The following is a 17,666-nucleotide window of genomic DNA, read 5'->3' on the forward strand; positions in this document are numbered from 1 at the left end:
TTGAACTTCGCAAACCGCCCTGGTGATGCCCTTATCCTACCCGCTTGTGATGGTCGCTACACATCTTCCCCTCCAGCCACCTCAACTCCTTCATCGCTGGCATGTTGATCAGAAAATAAAAACATTAAGGAAACATTAAACACAAGACAAAAAACGGACTGAAAAAAACTAGCAATCATCATTTGGATCAGTATTGCAAAAAATATATATACCTAAAATGGATCATGCCAACTAATATGATGTTTTTGTACAACTAATAAAGCTCATGATGACAACTGAAGACTACCAGTGTGCAACCTGCAAAAAACTAAGAAAATATACTAGACCTGACAACTACAAAAAGTTCTAGGGGATGTGCAATGATAAGAAATGATATTGCAACAAGATAACATCAACTAAAAAAAGGTTTGCAAGGAACTATTCAATAGCTCATAAACACACAAAAAACCCACATACCTCAGCATCTGCTGCGGAAGATGCGGCAGCTCCTCCAGCAACTGTTGCCTGCACAAAAAATGGTGACCAGTGATTTCAACTACAAAGATGCCAATTAATGTCAACTACAAGTTGCCAACTAATGTCAACTATATAGATCAAGATGACCAGTGATGTTAACTACAAGATGGTTATTGACCAACTACAACAAAAATAGTGGTGCCAATGGCTGCATAATTTTATCAGCGTCCAAAAAGCGAGAAACACTTATATTCACAAATTTACTTACCCTAGTAGATGAATCAGCTCCCCTTCCAACTGCTGCACGTCTAGTCCGCTTTACAACACAAAATTGATCAACATCCTAAGAAAATAAAAAACATGAGCATGGGAAAAAACAAAAAAGTTATTATATGACCCAAACAAACCAAAAATAAGGTGCTTGTATCATCAGCATGCCACTTACCTCGACTTCCTCTCCTTGCTGAACACTCCGTGCAGGTCGTCGCTAGCGGTTAGCAGGACGCTTCGAGTTCCGGCAAAGGGACTGACTTCCAGAACGCTGATTAAGCAACCAAATAAAACATGAAAAAAGGACATTAGCATACATGCATAAGTTGAAAAACAACTCAAAAACATAGAAAAAGTGAAAAAATGCATCTTCTTCATTGCCATCCGCATCAACCATTTTTGCCCTGCGGGAGGAAATACAACAAAAGAAAACATAGTTAGAAGATGCGCAAACAAACTAGAGAGATCATAAAAGGTTGCTTTGATCTGCAGACCTCAAAACATAAGCTTGACACATAGTGCAAAAAACTATAAAACATGTGGACAACCAACTACTATAATGATGCAGCCAACTGGGCAGTCAACCTTGTGCAAACTGGACATCATATAAGCCAACTAAGTTTAACTATGGCAAGTAATAACTAGGCAGAAAATAGTTAACTAAAGGTAACCAGCTCAGAATGATAACTTGTGCAACTGGGACAAACAAAAAATGCATAGCCAACAAGAATATATCCAGCAAAACAATTGGGTATACTATATTGGAAATTGGCAAGCATTGATACTGATTTGCACAAATAAGGGTCCCTAGTTGCACACATCAGGGGAAAAACATCAACAACCACATCTACAACAAAAACTGGCAGATTGGGTAGACTATATTGGAAAATTGGCAAGCATTGGTACTAATTTGCACAATCAAGAGGTCCTAGTTGCACACAGTAGTGGAAAAACACACGAACGACCAGATCCAGCACAAAGGCTGGCAGAAAAATCACTAGACTATATTGGAAAATTGGCAACCATTAATACTAATTTGCACAAGTGATGGTCCCTATTTGCACACATGAGGAGAAAAACACGTGAACCACCACATCCATCACAAGGCTGACAGATTGGGTAGACTATATTGCAAAACTGGCAAGCATTGGTGCTAAATTGCACAAACACGGGTTCCTAGTTGCACACAGCAAGGAGAAAACACACGAACCATCAGATCTGTCACAAAGGCTGGCAGTTTGGATAGAGAATATTGAGAAATTGGCAAGCATAGGTACTAATTTGCACAGGTAATGGTCCCGAGTTGCACACAACAGGGGGAAACACATGAACCAGGAGATCCACCACAAGGCTGGCGGATTGGCTATATTATCTCAAAAATTGTCTACTACTGCTCCTAATTTGCACGCAAGGGGCAACCTAGTTGCACACCACGGGGAAAAACACACATAAAAAACACCAGATCCACCGCGAGGCTACAATCCACAGACGAGGCTCTATCTCCGTGAACCACTCCTCCTCCCAGAACCACTCATCCCGTACGTATATGCACGAGCTCTCCCCCTACTGCAACGAAAAAACGACGGGATAAGCACAACCCTAGCCCACCCCTGCCAATCCGGCGGTTTCCCAAACGGAGTAGTCCGCGGGGGTGACCTCAACCTCGCCGGAAAATGAGTTCGACCTTCCTGACCCCGACCGCGACCTCGAGTTCGACCTCTACCTCGACCTCCCTGACAACGACCGCGACCTCACCGGAAAACGTGCGACCTCATTAGAAAAAGGAGGGCGGGCGAGTGGAGAAACAAGCAGGGACGAAGAACGGTGAGCGCGTGTAGGAGCAGTACATGTGCCGCCGCGGACGACGACCCTCGCGGCGCGCCCTGTCGTCGACCACAACCCGACGGATTTGGAACCGCCTCTGCAGCACCAACCAACGGCGAAAGCAAGGAAAAAGAGGAGGAATGGGCCGCCAAAGGTGGGGGTGGACAGAGTTATGGCATGAAATTCGAAACCGCCGCCCACTAAACACGACGGCTAATACGTTGGAAACTGCCTAATCCTCTATGACGTGTGGGTCCGACGGGAGGTTTATCTCGCGCGGCACGGCGCAATTGGACCAGGCGACCGGTCCATGCGCAGGTCCGAGCGGCGAGCGGCGTGGCTCCACCACTCGACCAATGAACACCTGGACACCCCGCGCAATCGATCGGAACGAAATCGAGCTGCTCTCGTTCGGCCGCTCGTTCAGCGCGTGTACTTTTTAGGTTTTAGGCAAGTTGTTTTCCGGCACATCCTTAATTGAGTGAGCTGTAACTGTGCAGCCTCGTCCATAAAAGGACAAGAATCGCGAGCGCAACAAGATTACACGTATACTCCCAGTACTTCCCATTTGCACGAGGCTGAGCGTAGAAGAGGTGAAGGTGATGGAGGACTCCTGCATGCTGGAGGAGGTGAAGGTGGTGGAGTGCTGCATGGTGACGCCCAGCGAGGAGATGCCCAGGCGCGGACTCTGGCTCTCCCGGCTCGACCTCATGATGGTCAACAGGGGCCACACACCGAACGTCTACTTCTACCACTCCGCCTCCGGCGACGGCTTCTTCGACGTGGCCAGGCTGAAGGCCGCGATGGCCAAGGCCCTGGTCCCCTTCTACCCCCTCGCGGGCCGTCTGGGCGTTGATGGTGATGGCCGGCCAGAGATCGACTGCACTGGACAAGGTGCGCGCTTCGTGGTCGCTCGCTCGGAACTCGCCGCCGACGACTTCAGCGCCCGCCAGCCGTCGCCAGAGCTGAGGAGGCTCTTCGTCCCCGGGGACATCGACGACGTCATGCTCGCCGTCCAGGTGACCTTCTTCAAGTGTGGTGGGGTGGCCCTAGGCACGGCGCTGCACCACGTCGCCATCGACGCCCTAAGCGCGGTCCACTTCATCCAGACGTGGTCCGCCTTCTCCAGAGACGGGGCCAGCGACGGTGCTGGAGCAGCCGCGGCGGCGCTGGAGCTGCCATGGCACGACCGCACCCTCCTCCGCGCACGCTCCCCGCCACGCGTCATCAACCCCGACGCTCTCTCCGTGTTCTTGCCCCTCAAAAACGACCCAAACATACCCTTGCCGGAACCGTCTGGAGCTGCCGTCAACGAGATTTTTGTTCTTTCCAAAGACCACGTCGCCGCTCTGAAGCGTGCCTGCGGTGGCGCGAGCACGTTCTGCGCCCTCAGCGCCCACGTGTGGCGCTGCATGTGCGCCGCTCGGCGGCTGCCGACGGACGCCGAGACGCGGCTCACCTTCCCGGCTAACTTCCGGCGCAGCCTGAGGCCGCCGCTCCCGGCACGCTACTTCGGCAACGGGATAATCATGGTGGGCACCGCCTGCAAGGTGCGGGACGTCGTCGCGGACGGCTTGGAGGACCAGGCGCCGCTGGCCCCCGTCGCCGGACGGATCAGGGACGCCGTCCGCGGGCTGGACGACGAGCTGGTGCGCTCCACGATCGACTACCTGGAGACGGCGCCAACTATGCCTGCGGCGCGCAGCATGCCGGCGACGGAGCTGAGGATTAACAGCTGGCTGGGCATGCCGGTGTACGACGCGGATTTCGGGTGGGGGAAGCCGCTAGCAATGCAGCGCGCCGTGCAGCAGCGAGCAGGGCTCGTCTACCTCGCCGACAACGGCGAGGACGGGGGCGTGCGAGTCCTCGTGTCCGAGCCTTCCTCGGTTCTCGAGGAGCTCCGGGGCCTGCTGTACGCCAAGATCTGATGCAGTAGTTTAGTTCTGCATTTATTTCCGCGTTTGTTTCGCGTGCCGTAGACGTTAAATGGTTCTCGAGAACCATCGATCCCCACGCCAAAATAATGCTAGTGTCTCCTCGGTTTTATGTTTCAAAGCATTCTGAATAAAATAAGGGCGAATAAAATAAGGGCGTGTCTAGCTGGCGGCCAGGGGCTCGTTAACGTTCGCGAGCGAGCGGATAAAAAAAGTAAGCGCCTGTCTGGTCTAGAAAAGTAATATGTCTAGTCTTTATGCTATGTGGTATCTTTTCACGTGATGGTTGTCTGTATGTTGCATTTCTAGTCTCTATCTTATGTGATATCTTTTTATGTGATGGATGTCTGCATATTGCTCTATTAATATTTCTCATATCCGCCTCTTGTGCATTATTTTTTGGTTTCAAAATTATAAAAGACATATCTTTTAAACCACATGTCGAAATTTAGATTCGTTTTCATCATTGAAATCCTCGCGACGTGCTCTTTAAAAGTAGATTCATGGGGATGTTTTGATGAACTAGTCTTTCTGCCAACTAAACATCAATATGTGTGCAACTATACATTGTCGCGCTAACTGAGTATATGTGTGTGTCAATAGTCCTGCCAACTAAACATCAATGTGTATGCAACTAGACCAAATTGTCGCGCCAACTGAGCATATGTGTGTGCCAATAGTCCTGTCAACTAAACATCAATGTGTGTGCAACTAGACTACATTATCGCGTCAACTGAGCATATATGTGTGTAACTAGTCATGCCAACTAAATATCAATGTGTGTGCAACTAAACTTCATTGCCGCGTCAATTGTGCAGATGTGTGTGCAACTAGTGTCCTGTTAACTAAACATTAATGTTTGTGCAATTAGACTAAATTACAAGTCAATTGAGCACATGTGTGTGCAACTAGTCTTCTTGCCAACTAAACATCAATGTGTGTGTAACTAGACTACATTATAAGCCAACTAAACATTAATGTATACGCAACTAATCTTCCTGCCAACTAAACATCAATATGTGTGCAACTAGACAACATTACAAGTCAACTAAATATCAATGTGTATGCAACGACGTACTTCTCTTCGCCACCCGAACACCCTGCAGCCATCTCCAGCCCGAGGCTGCGCGACACCAAGCGTCACCACCAGTTTTGTGCAACTGGCTAGTTGTTGATGTGCAACAACCTAATAGCCGATGTGCAACTTTTTCTCTATCCATGGATGTGTAGTTTCCAATGATGACACCTCGCCTCAAACTACCCAATATCATGTGCAACTTTTCTCCTCTACATGGAAGTGCAGTTTTTACTATTTGCTACCTCGGTCAACTGTCAAGCAGTGGATGTGCAACTTCGGAAACTGTCCCGGCCAACTACCTAACGGTTGATGTGCGTGTGTAACTTTTCTGCTGAATATTAGTTGGGCTACATGCCCATTTAACAATTTCAGAAAATCCCTAAGGGCCCATGCTGTTAATTGAGTGGTGAGAAGTTTAGTCCCACATGGCTAGTTGAGAGAGATGTACACCAACTTATAAGGTGAGCTCTTCTCCCACTAGTATGAGTTGGTGTGAAGAAAGGACAGGTGTTCCACACGCGCGCTCCTCCTCCGCCGCCCGCCACGCCACGCCACAATAAAACGTCTACCGCGTACATGGCTGATGGGAGAGCAGGCCTCCGAAACCCCGCTTCTCCAGATCCTGTACGGGAGAGAGGCGATTAGGTTTTTGGGGAGCGTCTCCTACGTGACTGCTCGCCTTGGTTCAACTACATCTACGTCAACTACTTCTGCGTCACCTTCGTCTTCACCATGAGCACTGACTCCGATCGTGTGGCTGCCGAGAAGGCTGCTGCGGACAAGAGGATCACATACGAGGCCGACGCCTCCGCTGCTGCTACGGCCGACTGGCCTATTGGAGGGTATAACACATTTACACCGCTCATGTTTACTTTCATGTGTGCAGTACTAGTGGTTTGCATAGATGTTTCTATTATCTGCCTAGTACGTGCGTACATCATCAAAATTCAGTATGTCATTAGCACTGCCTATGTCATGTTCATGATTTATTATTGGATTAAATTAATCAAACAATTGCTTAATTTCTCAACAATCCAAAAACCTAATATGTGTAGGCAATTTTCGATCCATGGTTTTGCTGTTGCACTGAAACCAGCCCCATTTACGGGGACGTACTTTAAGCATTGGCAGACTAAAACCGTCTTATGGCTCACGGCCATGAACGTGTTCTGGGTCGCCGGTGTTACTCCCACGGGAACGATCGCTCCTGAACATGAGAAGGCGTTCAGGGAGGCCACCGTCGTCTTTGTTGGATGCGTTCTGAGCGTGATCGGAGATAAGATGGTTGATGCATACTTACATATGTGAGTTGCCAAGGACTTGTGGGAGGCGCTGGAATCTAAATTTGGCGCAACAGATGCTGGAAGTGAGATGTATATTATGGAGCAGTTCCACGATTACAAAATGGTCAAAAACCGTTTTGTTTTGGAACAGGCTCATGAGATACAGTGCATTGCTAAGGAGCTTGAGCTTCTCAAGTGTGTGTTGCCGGGCAAATTTGTCGCGGGTTCCATTATCGCTAAGTTACCCCATTCCTGGAGGAACTTTGCCACTACTCTAAACATCAGAGGCGTGAATTCTCAGTTGAGGATGTTATTGGCCATCTGAGTGTGGAGCAGAATTCGAGGGCAAAGGACTCGCACGGAAAAGGGATCGAAGGGACCTCTGTCGCCAATGTGGTGCAGAAGAACTTCCACCCCACAAGCCCAAAGGGAAGACTGGTGTCCAACAAAATACCGAGTTTAAGAAGAAGGGCAAGAAGACCTTCCAGAAAGATAAGAAGAAGGATGGTTGTTTCACTTGTGGTTCAGATGAACATTGGGCTGCCAAGTGCCCAAACAAGTTTAAGAAGCCAGGACAGGACTCCAAGACTGTCAACATGATTGTGAGCAACGATGAGAGTGGGTCGTCTGGGTACGATAATTTGTTTACTGTATTTTCAGTTTGTCAGTCTACCGATTGGTGGATTGACACAGGTGTAAATATTCATGTGTGTGCCGACATTTCATTGTTTTCTTCTTATCAGGCCACAGTGAACGGGTTCGTACTGATGGGGAACAGCGCGAGTGCTTCTGTTCATGGTGTTGGTCGGTCGATCTGAATTTTACTTCAGGAAGGATCGTGCAACTGAAGAATGTGCAGCATGTCCCCGCCATCAAGAAAAATCTCGTTAGTGGTTCCCTTCTATGTAGATAAGGGTTTAAATTGGTATTCGAGTCTAATAAAGTAGTTGTTACGAAATATGGACTGTTTGTTGGAAAAGGTTATGAATGCGGAGGTCTGTTCCGCTTTTCCCTCACTGATTTTTGTAATAAAGTCGTGAACAATATTCATTCGAGTGTTAATGAAACAGAAGTTTGGCATTCACGTCTTTGTCACATTGGTTTTGGTAGTATGACGCGGTTAGCAAAATTGAATTTAATCCCAAGTTTCACTTTAGCCAAAGGTTCTAAGTGCCATTCGTGTGTGCAAGCAAAGCAACCTCGCAAGCCCCATAAGGATGCGGAGGAGAGACATTTGGCGCCGTTAGAACTCATACATTCTGATCTTTGTGATATGAATGGTGTATTGACTAAAGGTGAAAAAAGATACTTCATGACACTAATAGATGATTCTACTAGATATTGCTGTGTATATCTTTTAAACACTAAAGATGAGGCTCTACACTACTTTAAAATCTATAAGGCGGAAGTTGAGAATCAACTTGAAAAGAAAATAAAACGAGTTCGGTCAGATTGTGGTGGAGAGTACTTCTCTAATGAGTTTGATTATGTCTATGCGTAACACGAAATTATTCATGAGAGGACGCCTCCCTATTCACCTCAGTCAAATGGGGTTGCCGAGCGGAAAAACCATACTCTAACTGATTTGTTTAACGCCATGTTAGATACATCGGGTTTATCCAAGGCATGGTGGGGAGAGGCTATATTGACGGCATGTCATGTCCTGAATAAAGTTCCGACAAAGGATAATGAGATCACTCCCTATGAGAAATGGGCGAAGAGAAGGACAACACTACTTGCGTACTTGGGGCTTTTTGGCAAAAGTCAATGTGCCGATCCCCAAAAAGCGTAAGCTTGGACTCAAGACTGTGGACTGCGTTAATTTGGGCTACGCTAAGAACATCGTTGGCTATAGATTTCTAGTAGCGAAATCTGAGGTACCCGACCAGAAGGTTGGTACAATTATGGAGTCTAGGGATGCTACATTCTTTGAGGATGTCTTTTCTATGAGAGATATGCAAAGCACTTCTAGACAGGAATCTGAGGAGACTTCTGAGCCTGCCATTCCTATGGATTATTATGAACAAACACATGATGAAAATCCTGAGGAGGATGACGAGGAAACCCTTGGTAGGGGCAAGAGACAAAGGACTGCAAAGACCTTTGGTGATGATTTCATCGTGTACCTCGTGGATGATACTCCCACTTCTATTTCAGAAGCGTATGCCTCTCCAGAAGCTGACTACTGGAAGGATGCGGTCCGTAGCAAGATGAATTCCATCATGGCTAACGGGACATGGGAGATCACTGAGCGTCCCTATGGTTGCAAACCATTTGGATGTAAGTGGGTGTTCAAAAAGAAGCTTAGGCCCGATGGTACGATTGAAAAATACAAGGCTAGGCTTGTGGCCAAGGGCTATGACCAGAAAGAAAGAGGAAGATTTTTTCGACACTTATTCACTTGTGGCTAGACTGACCACCATTCGAGTATTACTCTCGTTGGCGGCCTCGCATGGTCTTCTCATCCACCAGATGGATGTTAAGACGACTTTTCTAAATGGAGAGCTAAACGAGGAAATCTACATGCAACAACCAGATGGCTTTGTGATAGATGGTCAAGAAAGAAAGGTGTGTAGGTTGCTGAAATTTTTATATGGCCTGAAGCAAGCACCTAAGCAATGGCATGATAAGTTTAATACAACTCTGACATCTGTTGGTTTCATTGTTAATGAGGCTGACAAATGTGTATACTATCGCCATGGTGGGGGCGAAGGAGTTATACTGTGCTTGTATGTTGATGACATACTGATATTCGGAACCAACCTCAAAGTCATTGAGGAGGTCAAGTCGTTTTTGTCTCAGAACTTTGAGATGAAAGACCTTGGTGTGGCTGATGTTATCTTGAACATCAAGCTACTGAGAGATAATGAGGGTGAGATTACACTTCTGCAATCCCACTATGTTGAGAAGGTGTTGAGTCGTTTTGGATATTCAGACTGCACACCATCTCAAACACCATATGATCCTAGCGTGTTGATTCGAAAGTCCAAAGGCACGACTATAGATCAATTGAGATACTCTCAAATCATTGGTTCACTGATGTACCTAGCTAGCGCAATGAGGCCTGACATCGAGTTTGCTGTGAGAAAACTGAGCCGGTTTGTTTCCAAACCGGGTGATGTACATTGGCATGCTGTTGAAAGAGTTATGCGCTATCTGAAGGGTACTATGAACTATGGACTTCACTATATCGGATACCCGTCGGTACTTGAAGGGTATAGTGACGCGAATTGGATCTCTGGTGCTGATGAGATGAAGGCCACAACTGGTATATGTTTACTCTTGGAGGTGGCGCTATTTCCTGGAAGTCTTGCAAGCAAACGATCTTAACGAGATCGACAATGGAAGCAGAATTAACAGCATTAGACACATCTGGTGTCGAAGCAGGATGGCTTCGAGATCTTTTGATGGACTTGCCAGTGGTTGATAAACCGGTTCCGGCTATCCTTATGAACTGTGACAATCAGACTGTCATCACTAAGGTGAAGAGTTTAAAGGACAACTTGAAGTCCAACAAACACATAAGAATGAGATTAAAAGCTGTCATAAAATTAAGAAACTCTGGAGTGATAGCGTTGGAATATGTCCAAACGGCTAAGAATCTGGCAGATCCCTTTACAAAAGGGCTATCCCGTGTGGTGATAGATAATGCATCGAGGGAGATGGGTATGAGACCCACATGAGTTGCCATGGTAGTAACCCAACCTATGTGATCGGAGATCCCGTGAAGTAGGATCTGGGAAAACAAGCTAGTGGTTAATTGAGGAGAGTATTTTAGCTAACCCACCCTGTTGGAGATGCACAACTCTCGGTAACTGTATGGCAGGTTGACTTTTGTCTTAATGTGTTTCAAGGCTTGTAAAAACAAGATGCTATCCTACAGAGCAATCTTTGGAGGAACACACCTATATGAGTCTGACTACTGGTCATAGTCTATGAGATTAGGGTGATCTCTAGTAAGTTCATGAACATGCCAAGAGTGACCAATATGCTCCACCCGAGGGGTCAGCCTTCGGCAGCCTAGTATTGGTAAGACACTTGGTGAAACTTCTTCACGCCAAATTGACAATTCAAGGCCTAGTCCATTGTTCAGTTGTGGAGGAGTGTAGCTATTTGTTCTAGGTGGATGTTCAACCTTAACGGGTCTCCACTGAAAATACTGGTATATCAAAACAGAGTTTGGAACAGAGGACAACACCATGGGCCTTTGGGATCTGGTGGGGGATTGCTGAATATTAGTTGGGCTATAGGCCCACTTAACAATTTCAGAAAATCCCTAAGGGCCCATGCTATCAATTGAGTGGTGGGAAGTTTACTCCCACATGGCTAGTTCAGAGAGATGTACACCAACTTATAAGGTGAGCTCTTCTCCCACTAGTATGAGTTGGTGTGAAGGAAGGAGAGGTGTTCCACATGCGCGCTCCTCCTCTGCCGCCCGCCTCGCCATGCCACGCCTCGTCTACCGCGTACACGGCTGACGGGAGAGCAGGCCTCTTCTCCAGATCATGTACGGGAGAGAGGCGATTAGCTTTTTGGGGAGCGTCTCCTACGCGACTGCTCGCCTTGGTTCAACTACTTCATCTACGTCGACTACTTCTGCGTCACCTTCGTCTTCACCATGAGCACTGACTCCGATCGTGTGGCTGCCGAGAAGGCTGCTGCGGACAAGAGGATCGCATACGAGGCCGACGCCTCCGCTGCTGCTACGGCCGACTGGCCTACTGGAGGGTATAACACATTTACACCGCTCCTGTTTACTTTCATGTGTGCAGTACTAGTGGTTTGCATCTACTATCTGCCTAGTACGTGCGTACATCATCAAAATTCAGACGTCATTAGCACTGCCTATGTCATGTTCATGATTTATTATTGGATTAAATTAATCAAACAATTGCTTAATTTCTCAACATTTTCCCCGTACCCGTGGATGTGTAGTTTTCATTGCTAGCACCCCTTCCCCTCTCCCCCAACCCAACTAGTGAGATGTGCATCTTGAGGGTCTCACCTGTAGACAACTTTTCTGCACCCTCATAGTCTATGGATGTGCATTTTTTCACCATTCAACAAATCCATGTCAGTGAGATGTGCAGCTTTATCTGTTGCCCTGGCCAACTGCCTAGCAGATTCTGTGCAACTATTTCTATTGCCCCTACCAACTAAAACTAAATATACACAAGCATGGAGGGAAAAGGAGTTCCACGTCGACTACTAAAAAGTTAGCTGAAACAACAGAGTAAGTTGCACATATAGCTGATAGGGGTAGGTCGGGGCATGGTATGACAACAATGAAAAATTATATATCATCCACGAATAGGGAAGAGGAGGGTTGCACATCCACTAGTAGGTAGTTGGCCGGGTAGTAGACTAGTTGCACATCACTAAGAAATGATTATAATGGTTACTAGGTTGCAAATCTCATAAGAATTTCGATCATGCAAATTTAAAAAATGGTTTTGAAAAATTTGCACCATGTTGTACTAAAATTGCACGATATAGTAATAGAGTTGCATCATATGGCACCAAAGTTGACATAAAAAAATTCATCAAAACATATCCATGCGGGATCGAGTTTGAAAGAACTCGTCGTGAGGATTCCAATAGTGAAAACAGATCTAAATTCCATGTTTGCGACTATTTTAACTAGAGTATGCAACTCCGCGGTCGTGCGTGAGCTACTATCCCAACAAGAGTTTGCATCACACGACCGCACGTGTGCGACTGTACCAATAAAAGTGTGCAACTCCATGACCGTACGTGTGTGACTATACCAAGAGAGTGCACATGCTTCTAGTTTACGTTAGTAGTTGGTCGAGCTTCCAATGACGCTCGTCTAGCTAAATTTAAGTAAGCAATCTCAGACCTTAGACGTCATGTAGCCAATTTAGTATTGCCGTGTTGTGCAACTACTCTATGATTATATCCAACTGAAAATTATTAGATGTGCAATTACAACTATTGTGAATGTCAAAAAATGCGAACAGCAAAAATAGATCAACTTCAACAAAAACATCATCTAGTCAACTTTGTATCTCTGTAAAATTGGCAGGATTTTCGATACGTGAAGCATACACCGCAACAAGCATGGCGCAAAAGTAGCATAATGTAGGACATCCAATTTCACCCAAATCAACGGGGAATTTGATTATTTGCCACCCCTTATTCTGTACATTGACAATTTGCCACAGATTACATTGTAATTGATCCGGTGACACTTTTTACATGGAACATTGATAATTTGCCCTATGCGAGGTGGGTCCCGCAAAAAAAGACCAAAATACCCTTGCAGCTCGATTGAATAGGAATCGCTAGAGGAGCTCGGTCATCGTTGTTCTTATCCCCTTCTCTCGCACGCAAGAGACGGCGGCGGCTCCTCTGCACGACTCCGGTGCTACTCGACGGCGGTGGCTAAATCCCGGCCAGGAGGTGAGTTCTCCTCTCCCGCTCCCTTCCTCTCTCACGCTCCTCTCCCCGGCCACCTAGGGTTAGGGTTACCTGGACGCGGAGCGACGGCGGCCGGCTGGGTTGTGTTGCTGATGCCGCCACTACTGTGTGCTGCCGATGCCGCCGCTGCTGTGTGCTGCTGCTGCTGCCGCCGCCCTCCTGTTTTTTGTACTGCTGCTTGTGGGCTACCACCGCTGCTGTGTGCAGCCACCACTACTTGCATTTATTGGATAGATGGAACCCAAATGGGATAGAAGGAACCCCAGATTAATGGACGTTGCTTGCTTGTTGTTGTAGATCTCATGATTTCTTGCTTGCTACTGGAGCCTCATGATTGTTTGCTTGCTTGTTGTTGCAGACTGCATCATTCATATGAGCTAGGTGTAGGAGATGGCTGAACCGGAGACGGGTGAGCACGTTGTTGTAGATGGCTTCGACTTTCCTCCTTTGTTTGTTCCGGAGCTGAGGTGAGAAAGCAAAGTAGCTTCTTTTTGGTGCTCATATGAATGCACATTAGCAAGTAGACGCTAACTCCATCATATATTGTTCGTTATTGGTCATTGTCGAGTAGGCCGCCTCCGCCGCCGTTGGTGTTCACATTGACTATTAGAGTAGCTCCTTATGTCTACAAGCATGATGATGGGAGCGAGCAAGTTGTTGACAAGCATGATGTTGTGTTTGATTTCAACATTTCTGGTATGTCATGGGTTAGCTTCAATGAAGCTGTGGCAGAACATATCAAAATGGGGATAGGACAGGAGGTGCGGTTGTTTGCATTAGACACCGTTGAGAGCACAGTTGATCTTGTACTTAATGGTCAACAACTGAATGCACACTTTATTGGAAATCATTGGGACTTTGAGGCCAAGAAATCATTTCTGTTAGCTGAGGTTGTTACATTGGAGGCACCCAATGCAAAGAAAGTAGGAAAGAGGGCTTCAAAACAGCCAGCTGCTCCCAAACAGCCGCGTGCTCCCAAACAGCCACGTGCTCCCAAAAAGCCAGCTACTCCCAAACAACCAGCTGCTCCAAAAAAGCAAGCTGCTCCGAAAAAGCAAGCTGCTCCTAAAAAGCCAGCTGCTCCCAAACAGCCAGCTGCTCCAAAAAAGACAACTAACAAATCTGTAGAATGTAGTGCTAGCTCCTCTGTTGTTGTTGACAATTCAAACTTGTCAGCTTTCGAGATGGCACAGACAATGGGTAGTCAATATAGATTTTTTTTCCTGATGATTTGGAGTTTTCACCGGATGATATTGACCACCCAGCCACAATGCAATCTCAAACTGTTTTTGATGTGGTTGATAGTACTGAGAGATGTGAGTCCTCCGTGGTTAATCAGGAAGAACCACTCATAGATTGGAGCTTGATTGAGATAGCTCCTCCCATAACTGAAGAAGACAATATGTGTGATCCTCTTGGTATTAACGATGTCGACATTCCCATAACCGAAGAGAATATGTGTGATCTTCTTGGTATCAACGATGAGGCAGTCCCCGAGCCACCGCCTTCTCCACCTAGTGAGGAAGTTTACATGACCGATGAGGAGGACCGTCAGCTTTTCATTGAGGCTGCCATTCCCGTGGATGATAGTGTGCCACCGGATGAGGAGATTGCATATGACAAAGAGAACCCGTAGATGTATCTTGGTGCTTTGTTTCCTTCAATGAAAGATTTTAGGATGGCTATTAGACAATATGGAATTAAAAGGGAGATCGACATTTGGGGATATAAGACTGATAAGAAAAGATATCTTGGCAAATGTAGAGCCAAGGGTTGTCCATGGAGGATTACAGCGAGAGTGAGGACTGATGGACAAAGCACAAGGGTACTATAGTTTTTTTAAGTATTGTTATTGTTGATGTTTTTTCTGTGTTTATCCTATGTTGTGATGGGCTTTTAAGCATTGTTATCGTTGATGTTTTTCTATGTTTATCCTATGTCATGATGGGCTTTTAAGCATTGTTATAGTTGCTGTTTTTTCATGTTTATCCTATGATCTGATGGGCTTCATATTGTATTGCAGGTTACCAAGATTTTTGTGAAGCACAAGTGCTCCTCTACCGGTAGGATAAAAAGCAGCATGACATCTCAAGGATGGGTAGCACAGAGGACCGTACCCATTATACAGAGTGACCCTACAATTGGATGCAAAGAGCTGTTGGAGAATTTGCAAGATACATATGGCACTACCATTGAGTATCATACGGTGTGGAAAGGCAAAGATATAGCACAGAAAGAGATTTATGGTAGCATGAGGCAAAGTTTTCAATATTTGTTTAACTTCAAGGCAGAAGTTGAGAAGAGATCCCCAGGCAGCATTGTAGAGGTGGATATGAAGATGGTTGACGGTATAGTTCGCTTTAACCGATTCTTTATGGCTCTTAAACCTTGCATTGATGGCTTTAAAGATGGTTGTAGACCATATCTTAGTATAGACTCAACTGCACTCACCGGTAAATGGAGAGGTCACTTAGCCGCTTGCACATCATTAGATGGGCATAATTGGATGTATCCTGTAGCATTTGCATTCATTGATGGTGAAACCGACGAAAATTGGACATGGTTCATGTCACAACTCAACAAGGCATTAGGTCATGTTTCCCCTCTAGCTATATGCACAGATGCATGTAAAGGTTTAGAGAATGCAGTCAAAAAAATATTCCCTCGTGCAGATCAAAGGGAGTGTTTTAGGCATCTCATGGCTAACTTCTCTAAAAAGTTCCAGGGAGATGTGTTTGGCAGAATGTGGCCAGCCGCTAGGGCATATAGGCCACAAGTTTTTAACTACCACATGAATAAAATCCTAGCAGAAGCACCTGATGTGCATGAATATCTTTCAAGGTACCACAGCTTAAAATGGATGAGATGCATGTTTGACCCGTCCATTAAATGTGATTACATCAACAATAACCTTGCTGAGTCTTTTAATGGTTGGATTAAAGATTACAAAGATTTGCCACCTGATGAGCTAGCTGACACTCTTAGAGAGCTAGTCATGAAACTTCATGAGAAAAGGAGAAAGATTGGAATGAAACTGAAAGGAAAAATTATTCCAGCCATCATCCAACAGATTCATAATAGGACAAGGGGACTTAAACATTTGAAGGTTGGGAAATCTGGAGTTGCAAGTTGTGAGGTGAGGGACACAAGTAAATACAACTTGCGACATGTTGTGAAAACTGACCAAAGCGAGTGCACATGCTTGGAGTGGCAGCACACAGGGAAGCCTTGTGAGCATGCACTTGCTTTCTTGCTAGATAGAAGGAACCCCAGATGGGAGGATTATGTGCATGACTATTTCTCTCTAGAGAAGTTTCGGGCAGCATATGCTGGAGAGATTGAGCCATTGACAGATAGGTCTCAATGGCCACATGTACAATTTCCATTTGACATGGAGGCTCCATTAGACAAGAAAAGAGGTGTTGGAAGGCCTAGAAGGAACAGGTACAAGAGCTTCCTCGAAGGTGGAGATGGTGGTCCTAAAAAGAAGAAAGAGCCAAAACAGCTAGGCAACAAGAATAGATGCAAAAGATGCCCCATTTTAGGCCACAGGCAGTCCACGTGTCCGTTGAATGGGCCAAAGCCAAGGTACTTGTAAATGATCAATGTTTATTTCATCACTTGTTTTACTATATGTACTAGCTTGTTTATGTGCAGGAAAAGAAAGAAGATAGCACCAAGATATCCAGCTGATGATGATGCCTCGGCACCGGAACCTGAAGTTGCAGCCCAACAACCTGAAGTTGTCACTCCCAGTAGGCACATGATCACTATACCACAAAGTCTTCAAGGCAGTCCTAATCCAGTGACAAGAAGGTAACACATCCACATACTATAGCAATTTTGGCTTGCACTTATTACATTTCTCTATACATGCAGCATGTTGGCTTCGGCATTGGCTGATGAGGCAACACATACTACACCACAACTTGATGTGGCCGTCACTCCAACAAGGCACATGATCACTATGCCACAGAGTCTGCAAGGAAGTCCCAATCCAGTGACAAGAAGGATGTTGGCCATGGCATTGGTTGATGAGGCATCGCAGAAACCTACCCCTACCATGGAGGGGACACCATGATAGCATACGACATGGCCTCAAACTCAAAAGCTAGAAAGTTGACCCCGAAGAGAAGGAAGTACTAGTGATGTGCTTGATCTTCTCTATACTTTTGGTTGTAATATGACAGACTTAGCATCCTTCACTTTGGATGTAACATGGCAGCATGGCAGCTACTATTTCTTTATGTTTTTGGCTGTAACATGGCCAGTTACTATGGCCTTGTGCTTTTGGTTGTAAAACATGGCAGTAAGAATATATTGTCTTGATATTGTGTCATGGTGTATGAATATGTCCATCTGGAATTATATGTTTGAATT

The 17,666-nt window shown here is 46.0% G+C and overlaps 2 protein-coding genes across 2 annotated transcripts; both read left to right on the forward strand.

The window, feature by feature from the left end:
* Positions 1–3,008: 3,008 nt before the first annotated feature.
* On the forward strand, positions 3,009–4,774 carry LOC125512669 (putrescine hydroxycinnamoyltransferase 1-like). The gene has a single exon (XM_048677765.1). It carries the CDS (start codon positions 3,153–3,155, stop codon positions 4,476–4,478), a length of 1,326 nt encoding a protein of 441 aa, XP_048533722.1. The 5' UTR covers positions 3,009–3,152; the 3' UTR covers positions 4,479–4,774.
* A 9,719-nt stretch (positions 4,775–14,493) lies between these two features.
* LOC125516907 lies at positions 14,494–17,367 on the forward strand. The gene is made up of 4 exons (XM_048682173.1): positions 14,494–15,111; positions 15,310–16,874; positions 16,944–17,102; positions 17,166–17,367. Exons 1-4 carry the CDS (start codon positions 14,923–14,925, stop codon positions 17,365–17,367), a joined length of 2,115 nt encoding a protein of 704 aa, XP_048538130.1. The 5' UTR covers positions 14,494–14,922.
* Positions 17,368–17,666: the final 299 nt, after the last annotated feature.

The sequence above is a fragment of the Triticum urartu genome, chromosome 6, assembly GCF_003073215.2.
Source record: "Triticum urartu cultivar G1812 chromosome 6, Tu2.1, whole genome shotgun sequence".
Lineage (NCBI taxonomy): Eukaryota > Viridiplantae > Streptophyta > Magnoliopsida > Poales > Poaceae > Triticum > Triticum urartu.